The sequence below is a fragment of the Dromiciops gliroides genome, chromosome 5 (genome assembly GCF_019393635.1).
Source record: "Dromiciops gliroides isolate mDroGli1 chromosome 5, mDroGli1.pri, whole genome shotgun sequence".
In the NCBI taxonomy this organism is placed as follows: domain Eukaryota; kingdom Metazoa; phylum Chordata; class Mammalia; order Microbiotheria; family Microbiotheriidae; genus Dromiciops; species Dromiciops gliroides.
The window spans coordinates 9,606,171-9,615,696 of record NC_057865.1 but is presented as its reverse complement, the minus strand read 5'-3'; the positions used below and the strand labels follow the sequence as shown (position 1 = coordinate 9,615,696).

The 9,526-nt window shown below is 50.1% G+C and overlaps 1 protein-coding gene across 2 annotated transcripts in view; it reads right to left on the bottom strand.

The window, feature by feature from the left end:
• AHR (aryl hydrocarbon receptor) overlaps window positions 1–9,526 on the bottom strand; it is a 53,911-nt gene that overhangs the window by 3,970 nt on the left and 40,415 nt on the right. Inside the window, exons 5-10 of one of the 2 annotated variants that reach the window (XM_043966942.1) lie at window positions 8,441–8,564; window positions 7,626–7,753; window positions 6,603–6,805; window positions 5,655–5,764; window positions 3,160–3,301; window positions 890–2,108 (exon numbers count right to left, since the gene is read on the bottom strand). In XM_043966942.1, the coding sequence (XP_043822877.1) occupies window positions 890–2,108; window positions 3,160–3,301; window positions 5,655–5,764; window positions 6,603–6,805; window positions 7,626–7,753; window positions 8,441–8,564 (1,926 nt within the window). Of the gene's footprint in view, window positions 1–889; window positions 2,109–3,159; window positions 3,302–5,654; window positions 5,765–6,602; window positions 6,806–7,625; window positions 7,757–8,440; window positions 8,565–9,526 lie in introns of both variants that reach the window. The other variant, XM_043966941.1, reaches the window with a different exon arrangement.

Sequence of the window (9,526 nt, the reverse complement as noted above, 5' to 3'; positions counted from 1 at the left end):
CCGTTCTAAAGCCCTGCCCTCCACCTCTGCAAACAAGGGAGAAAGGGGAACCCCTTCTTAGTTCAGGCTACACTAACCACAGATTTTTGGCTTTAAACTTGCAGGTCATTAAAAGATCTTTGGGATGGATTTCCATATAACTCTGCCTGTGGAGCTGTTCCCCAAGAGAACATAGGCTCCTTAGGGACAGGGCCGTCACCCCTAGCAGAATGCAGGCGCATAGTAGGTGCTTCACACATGTTTAGTGACTGATTGATTGGGAACCAGAGTCAGAAATACCTTTAGTAAAGTTTCTTAACCAGTTACTTAAAATGACAAACTTGGGGAAGAGTCGATCCTCTTTGAAAACCAAGGAAGAGACCTAGTCTACATTTGCCCGAAGTCTGTCTTTGCAAAATATCTGTCTTTTGGTGCTGAGGGTGCAAGAGACTTCACAAGAGACTCAGCTTGCGCTCCACAAGAAGCTTCTGTTTGCTCCGTTTGGTTGGACCAAAGGTCTCTCCGCAAGCGTCTCAGGGTATTCCCAAATAAAGAAGATGCTTGAAGAAGCTGCAGTCCTCACCTGGAACAACATGAGGGGCCTGCGCACCCTGCCTACCACCCCAGCCTCCAGAGAAAAGGATTTCTCCCACACGTTAGGACCCTGGCAGATGGACCTAGTGAATCAGAGGCCTGTCCCAGAGGACAGGGGGGCAGGCTCCGCATGGGGAATGCCAACACGGAGGGAGGGACTCATTAACTTCCATCTTTGTCAGCCTGCGATCGATTCAAACTTTTCATGGAGCAAAGGGGCCGCAACCAAAGGAACAGAATCTTAGGACTCACTTCTTACACAAACCAAAGTGACCACTCCCTTAAGAAAGACCCCGAGTGAGGAAACAAGGCTTACCTTGTTTAATAGCGCATGCTGACTGGAGGCCATGGGGTTATACTGCATCTGGTCCACGCCGGAAGCCTGGTCTTCCGGCTGGCACTGAAACATCGAGACGGCGCCCTCGTAACAAGACGGAGGGGCAGCCAGGGTGGGCTGTGAGTGCGCCCCATACCCTGTGTTTTCCGGGGTTTGCTGTAAACAGCTAACAAAGTCTCCTAACTGAGACGTCGGGTAGGGTGGCTGTTCAAAACTTCCTACGGGAAAGTCTAAGTGGTTCAGAGTAGATGGCTGGGGGAACAGGGCCTGGGAGCAGGACAGCAAGCTCTGGCCGTAGGGCAGAGCGCTGAATTCGGACTTGTAGGGGAACTCGGGGTTGGGGAAGATGTCGTACGGCCGCGGCTCCTGCTGGGGACAAGGGAAGGGCTCGGGGTCGCCCGGCCTCCAGCCGGTCATCATGCTGCCCACCTGCAGGTGCTTCATCTTCTGGCACAGTTGCTGCTGCCGCCGCTGCTGCTCTAACTGTTCTTGTACCATGCAGCTGGAGCTGGGCATGTGTGGGGCTCCCGGCAGCGGCAGCAGCGGCTGCTGCAGAGGAGGCTGGGGACCTGAATGGGAGAAGCTGGACTTGTTTAAGGAGGTCTGGACGTAGGTCAGGATCTCATCCGTCAGATCGATGTCTGCGATGTCGTCCCCACCAGACGCGTCACTTGTGAAAAACTCCTCCTGCTGCATGCGCCGGACGTCCTCAAAGTCGATACCCAGGCTTTTCATGATGCTGTGCAGTTCGCTGCTTCTGCTCTCTGCCAACGGGCCGGCAGCCCCCAGGCTGGCTTCGGGACCGAGCTGCACCAGCCCCTGCCTCAGAGTGTCCTCGCTCCCCAAGGGCAGCAGGTTCTCTTGCCAGTCGCTGGTCAGGATGCTGCCCAGCTCCTCCACGGCCTCGCTCCGGAAGCTCCTGTCCGGTGGCGCGGGCGCGGGGGGGCACAGGTACACCGACTCATCCTGTTGCAGCATGCAGCCCAGGAGGGAGCTGGGGTGAAACGATTCTTGGCTCCGTGGGTGTCTGGTGGCACCGTCCTTCCCGGGCCCGAGGCCTTTGGTCCTCCCTGCTGGCACGGGGTCCATCATGGAGGGGAGAGAGAAGGTGACCTCGTAGAGCACGGCTTCTCCCGTAGCAAACATGAAGGGCAGCTTCGTGTTGCGCTTGCGTAAGTGCTCGGTTCCTTCTTCATCTCTGAAATGCAAGAGGACAATTGCTCAGGAGCGGGTGGGGGACCCCTTTACCTAAAAAGATGACTGAGAGGTGAGCCCGCAGGTGGGAAGCAGGACCAGTGGGACCTGGTACGTGGGCATCCTCCTATGGACGCAGACATCCCCCAACTGCCGACGGCAGTGCCCTTGACTGACTTGGCAACCTGAATAAGAGGCCTGGGGTCCATCAGAGACCTGAGGCACCAGGCAGATGATCGACTTATTTTTAAATTTTTCTTTTTTTGCAGGGCAATGAGGACTAAGTGACTTGCCCAGGGTCACACAGCCAGTACATGTCAAGTGTCTGAGGCTGGATTTGAACTCAGGTCCTCCTGAATCCAGGGCCGGTACTTTATCCACCGTGGCACCTAGCGGCCCAGATCTACTTATTTTAATTATAAAAAATGCAGCGTTGTAGGTTTTCTCAGAGAACACGCAGCCTATGATCGTCTGTCCTGCCACTGCTTCTCCATCTTCCAGGAAACTCCCTGCTCATGGGAATATTAACCAAAAAATGCAAAAGGAGCTAAGGAGGGAGCGGGCTTTCAGTCCGCTCAAATCCTCATCAAGGACGGGCCCATTAGGTCTGCTCGCATGTTCAGCCTTTAGTCTGGATACCGAACATAATTTATATTGTTCTTCAGATTTGCACGTAACCAGCAAAAATCTGAGAGCAGACGTCATCCAAGAAATCTCTTCTTTACATAAAGTGCTCTATGTCATACATGTTATGGCACCACGGACCTAAGCTCAAGTCTCTCTCTGTATGTATATACAAATACACACGTACATCTGGTGTACCTTCCTATTTATTTACAGTCATCGGCTTAATCAAGGCTTCTTGGCCTGCTGCAGAGGGGTTCTTCGCCCTCTGTGGAACTGTACACAATGGTGAGGTCACATGGAGAAGCATTGCAATAGCCAAAGCTTGGCTTTTCCTCTTACAGTTCTACTGCCCTGGCTGGAGGGGATCACTCACTTCCCTAGAATTGATCAGGAAACCACATTGATAGGGACTAAGTCTTTGTGCTCACGTGAGTGGTCTTTGTGTTGCGATGATATAGTCAGGCCTTCCATTCTTATAGACTAAGCGAGCATTGGATTGAAGCCAGGTCCAGCGGTTCTCTTTGGTGAGAAGCCTGAACACTGTCATGCCGCTTTCTCCAGTTTTAATCACTAGGATGAAAGGAAAATCAATAGCCTTAATTACCAAGCCATTATAGCCAAATACAAGATATTAGAGATAAATATTACCCACCCTCAAGCCTCACTTTATGTCTTAAGTACGTTACCGATTAAAGACGCAGACAGTTCTTGCTTTAAGCCGACCCTTCCACAGGACTCCACATAAAGTGATTTTTTGAGGATGTGAATTTGCCAGTGGGTGTGGGGAAGGGGGCAAGGAGGAAGGGTCCCACGTGCCCGTGGAGGTAAGGGGCTGGCACAGGAAACAAGGTCATGTGGGGGCAGGGATAGAAAAGTAAGAACAAGAGGAGGAACATGTGGGGTGGACAGACACACTGACAGACAGGTGAGGGCAGACACGTGCGTGTGTGGGCAGAGCAGGACAAAGGTCTCCTCTCTCAGGCACTGAGGTCTCAAGGCCAGCCCTGAGCTGGCAGAGACCAGGGAGGTATCTCCAAATTGATCTGCTCTGCTTTCACTTGGGGATTTTCTTTTTTAGGGTTTGTCTTTTTTTTCTTTTTTCTTGGAAAGGGGTGGGTTGGGGTGGGATGGGGTGGGATACCATGTTGCTGAGGGGTAGGAAGAGAGAGAGAGAAAGCGCAAGAGCGCAAGAGCACAAGAGCACAGTAATGCATTGTAAAGTTCACATAGGTGTTCTCTGGAATAAAGATTTCTTTCAAAATTCTTTATATAAAGTCAAATTTGTGTAATGTGAATTTATGTAAGGCAAGAACTATCTCTAATTAAATAATATTTGATGCCATATTAACGTGACATTACCAGATTAGTATCAGAGACAAATATATTGTAGAAATGTATTTTAAGTATTATATTAAGTATTTTAATTTATTTAAACTGTATTTTAAATGGATTTTAAGAAATGTATTTTGTGTCAAACTAAATTTATTTTTCTTCTATTTAAAAAAAAATAGTATTAAAAAGGATTCCAGTAATACATGTGACTATTTCAAGAGAACCACAGAATGAAAAAGATTAAGCTGAAACAAAAACTACAATGGAAATTTAATCGAAAGGGGAAAATTTTTTACTTATTAACATGAAACTTATTTTGAGTGCACCATTAGAAGCAAAATCCTCATTAATGAGATCATGGAGACATGGAGATATTATAAATTAAAGTTATCTTGTCTTTGTGAGGATGGGACTTTATAACAAATATTTAAAACATCCAAGTTCATGGGCTCTCCACTTCGGTAGGGCCTCGCTGACCAGAAAAGCTACAACTGCGGAGGTGTCCCCTTCCCTTCCCTCTAAGACACAAAGCATACGCTTGTCTGCATCCACTTAAAGACAGACACCAGAAACACTTTTGTTTTTCTGATCTATACCCAAGTGGAGTCTGCTTCAGTTCCCTTTTCCCACAATGCTTTGAGCTCTGCTCACCAGGGCCAGCACATTTTACCCCTTCATTCATTCAAATGGTTGAGACAAGCTTGGGACCTTCTGTCCCAAGGGATCCCAGAGTCCACAACTGGCCTCTCTTCTAAGGCCTGCCTCCACCTGTCCCCCAAAGGGCAATCTATGAGCCTCCTGGGAGACCTTCAGTTCTGCTGAAACCCACACATTCTGTTTCTCAGGGTCATGGGCTGGAGCTGGGATGGATCTGAGAAGTGTTTAATGCGACCCCGTTGGCTTCAGAGGAGGAAACTGAGGCCCGGCAGAGGAAGAGACTTAGTGCAGGTTCTGGCCACGGGCCCCCTGGGTCCCAAGGTAGCGTCTCTGGCATTTCCTCCTCTACCCATCCCCTTGGCAGGGACTGTTCTCAATGCAACTATGGGCTCGGGGATACCTTCTCTAAAGACCACAAGCCCAACTTGTCTAATGCGTCCAAGAATTCTGTGAGACATGAAAACCAAGCTCAGGGCTGTAGACCAAAGAACCCACGCTGTGCCCCTTCAGCAAGTGGGGATGCCACCTGCCCGTGCTGGGGCCTGGGCCATGTCTCGCATCTCCATGTTTTACAGTGCTTTTAGGCATCAGTCAGGATTGCCTGAATGTGTCTCTCTGTATAACAGAACATCACTGGGTGGGGTGGGGGGTGGAAGCACATTTCCAATCAGCCCATAAGGAGCAGTGGAAGAAGCTGCACCTGCGGGCTCTTTTGCCTGCCTAAAAAAACCAAAAGCAGGGGTTGTGTCTGGGCTGTGTCGGAGGCTTGTGTGAAGAATGGATGCTGGAGACCCACAGGGCCGGGAGGCGTCCTTCCCCCTCAGCATTTAGCACACATCCTTGGAAACACCACCTCTTACAATCCAACCCAACACGTCCAGCAGTAGGGGCCAGTTTTCAAAGGGAAAGGGCCATCTTGGGGAGCTACACTTACTCCGGAGATGACTCTCTGCACAGTACAGCATGTCGGCAGCATGGATAAACTGATACCCGGATCCCCGCATACAGAGCTCTGCCTCAGTGTACCCCAGAACAAGTTTTCCCCTGTAAAAGAAAAGGTGTGAGAATCAAAACAGAGCTCGAGTATCCTCGAGAAAGAAGCAAAGAAAGTTTTATCGGAACCTATTTCCAAAGACACTGTATGACTTGAAATGATCTCTTTTTCCTCCTAACTAACTTCTCATTAGCAAACAGAATTGCAGTTGGGGTGCTGGTTTTTTCTTTTGCAGAGCTTTAAGTTGAAAGTTTTATCCTGGTTTTTCCTTCTACTCGTAAATTCGAATTATAAAACAGCCAATGGGACCGGCACTGGGGGAAAACCTGCCCTGTTCCCCAAAGGCCGAGTCATGGCGAACTCTACTTCTGTTGTAGTTAAGTTACTGATCTTCAAACCGTGCCCCCCAGACTCGCTGTTTCCACATGGACTCTTTGGGTTGGGACCGGGCGTCGCCACGGATGGCATGTTTACAACCAGGCCTTGAGAGAAGGATGTGGGGCCTAAACAAACATAACAAGCTCCATCCGTCACCATTTGGACATTCCAGCCCAAAGCCCCTGGCCTGGCTCAGATCCGCCTCATTGTCTTTGGAACAGTGACCAGCACAGAAAGGAGGCAGACATTTTACAAGAAGCCTGAAGAAGTCGCTGCATCTCAGGGGCCATTGTGCTGAATGAATGGATGAGGAGTGAGAATTCATATCCAATGACTGTTCTAAAGAGACTCAAGGGAGGAAACTTCCTACAAGTCCACAGGTCTTTCTTATGCACATAAGCACCCTGTGCCAGGCACTGGGCTGAGCTGGGGGGTTACAAAGGAAGCCCCACACAGTGGCTGCCCCCAAGACACCACGTGGGGGCCACCGCAGGCAAACGTCTCACTTACTTGGCATCACAGCCTGTCGGGGTGAAGTCTAGTTTGTGTTTCGTTCTGAAGATAAAATTTTTCGTCCGGATTTCTAGGATGGACGGAGGCTGCAACGGCGTAGCCACTGCAAACAGCGCCAGCTGAGGGGCCAGAGCAGCTCCATCCTTCCCCTTCTTGTTCTGGCCATGAAGGAATTTGAGCCGCCCTTGAAAGTTCATGGCCTTCCAAAAAGAACATAATTCACAACTGAAGAGTTCGCATAAAATTAACTTAAATTACCATCATGCAAAGAACTTTTAATGTTATTATCATTATTATCATCTTTACATATCACAAGGTCAATACAATTCAATTCATTTATCCATTAAGCCACAGGGCAAAGCTGGGTTAAACCCTGGGCATGTGAGACAAAAATAAAGGAAAACTAAGCCTTTCAAGGGTTTACATTTTTGGACAAAAGAGAGACTATGAACAAGGAAATAAACAGAAAAGTTTGCACTTTTCCCATAGAATCCAAAATAATAATTCATATTTACATATATGGCCCTTTCTAATTTTCAAAGTGTTTTCAACACAATAACCCTATATGAATGATAATTTTCCTTTGACAAATGAGGAAACTGAGGGGAATTCAAACCCATGTGCTTTGATCTCAAATCCAAGGCTCTAATCTGCTCTGCCATTTGATCTCTCCAAGCCACCTTCTCTGCACAGAGCATGGTGGAAGACCAAGCCGCTGGGAGCCCCCATGAGCACGCACCCCCTCCCACTTGGCTCTGACGGAGGAGATGGGGAAGTCAGCCCGTCACACCTACTTCGTGAAACACCTATCACAGCATCCTCGAAGGGAAGGTCTGGAGGAATCTTTGGGGACAATAAAGTTTTCGAAGCTGAGAGTTCTGGCGCCTCTTTTACAAACTCCTCTGATGCCTCATTTCCCTGAGGTAAAACCACCCACAGGAGCCCAGTCCCAAGCCTTTGGCAGAGGCCTTCCTTCTGTGGCGCAGAAGCGACGCTGTAACCCGAGGCATTCCGTCTTACCAAGAAGCCCGATGAGTTATCCAGCAGGCACCGCAGGCGGCAGATGAAGCATCTCTCCAGGAAAGGAGAGTTTTCCGAAGGAAGCTGCTCTGGGTTATAAAAGCCTGACGTCTGGGAGAGGCCATGGCCTTCTGGAGCAGCCAGACAGACAGACAGACAGACAGAGGTTAGCGTTCTGCCTCCTGCCCTGCGATCATGAGTCTGAAGTCTAGTGTTGGGGAGATCTTGCCTCTGAGAAGGTGAAGCTGGCTCTCGACCCATCAAACAAGGGATGAGATGGTAATTTACTACTCACAAGAGCACTTCCTATTTTCCATCAGGAAAGTGATTTGTGACAGATCTCCTTCACAAATACAAGCCCCTCCCAGGCTAGACTGATGATAGTAATCATGACAACGGCTAACGCTGAGGCACTTTAACCCCGGTTCTCTGCTGTCTCCAGAGCCCTCTCCTAGCTAGGGAACAGCTGCATTCTGCTTTCCCACTGGCCGAAGGTACATTCCCCACCCCTTATGCCCTCTTTTATCCTCTGTCCACATGCCCTCCTTTGGGCATTTCCACAGTCTCCTTGAAGAGACAAACAAGCAGACTTTTGGCCCCCCATGTAGCCTAGACTCAGGCACCAGGGTCCCCAGAATGGCTGGAGGCATCTGGGCAGCCACGGGCAGTTACCCAACCCTGCCAAGGCTGGGGGCTAGAGGTTGGCCAGTCAGAGAGACAATGGACAATGGGCTCAAGAGAGAGTTCCTGGCCAGCTCATAGCCATCCCTTGACTGAATCAGATCGCCACAAGAGCACTTGGGAAGCAAGGTCACCTTGTCCTTGGGGCACCGAGTCTGCAGCCTGGCCTGGGTTTAAGGTCCAGTGCAGCTGACGCTGGAATTCAGCTCTGTCTTCCGTGTGGATGAGCTCAAACACACTCTGATGGATGACGTCAGACTGAGGAGAAATAGTCAACAGAAATCTGTTAGGCCGGACCACAGAGTCCCTCCTGGCAGCCCTGAAAAGGGCTCTGACCGGTACCTGAAGCAGGGAGCAGAGGAGGAAGACGGCTTCCCTGGAGGAAGTGGGTGAGGGGCTGCTCAGGCCAAAGGCCTGGGGTAAAACAACGAAAGTTTGAGCTGAATCCTTGGAGAGTTGAGCGCATGCTACTGAAGTGGCTTTTGAAGGACTGCCCTTTTGGGGAGGAGACCGCGACGAATGGCGGTGCGCCTGCTGCTGCCCAGGGAGCCGTGGCCAAGCACGCCATGTTTCTGGGACGCCAACTTAAAACCGAGAGTGGAACGGAAGTTCGCTCTCTGGCTCTGGCTTCTCAGCTTAGCGGAGACGGCGCACGCTTTTGGTGGTTGGCTCTGGTTCTCGGCCTGGCGGGCAGTTTTGGGATTCGGTGAGTTTTATAATGAGATATAGACTAAGCTTAAATCTAAGATTACTCATGTCTATTTCTACTTTCCTATTTCCCTAAAGTCTAACTCTTGCTAGAGCTTATAATTTATTGGCGACCACCTATTAGATTTTAGACAGACTAGCTAGGATTTTAGCCTTTAACAGGCCACTGAGGCCGACACTCCTGGGCTAAAGGATGGCTTCTCCCTGCTGGACAACAAGGGGTCATGCAGCTCATCTCACTGTGGGAGGGCTTTCCTTAAGAGAAACTCCTGCTTGGGTGGCGTCTCAGGAGGCTTCTAACCTACCTTGGGCCTCTCTCTCTCTCCACCCTAGGGGCTGAGGAGAGTCGTGTCTTCCCTCCCCTGTGGGCCATCACCTTCTCATTGAACAGGACTTCCCTTTCCTCCTCTGCAAAGGGCTGGCCAGCCTGCTCCTGGGAGGACGGGCGGCTTTTTGTCTTTGGGGACAGTGCCCCCTTTGCAGGCGGCTCTCGTGGCCAGAGCACACTGTGG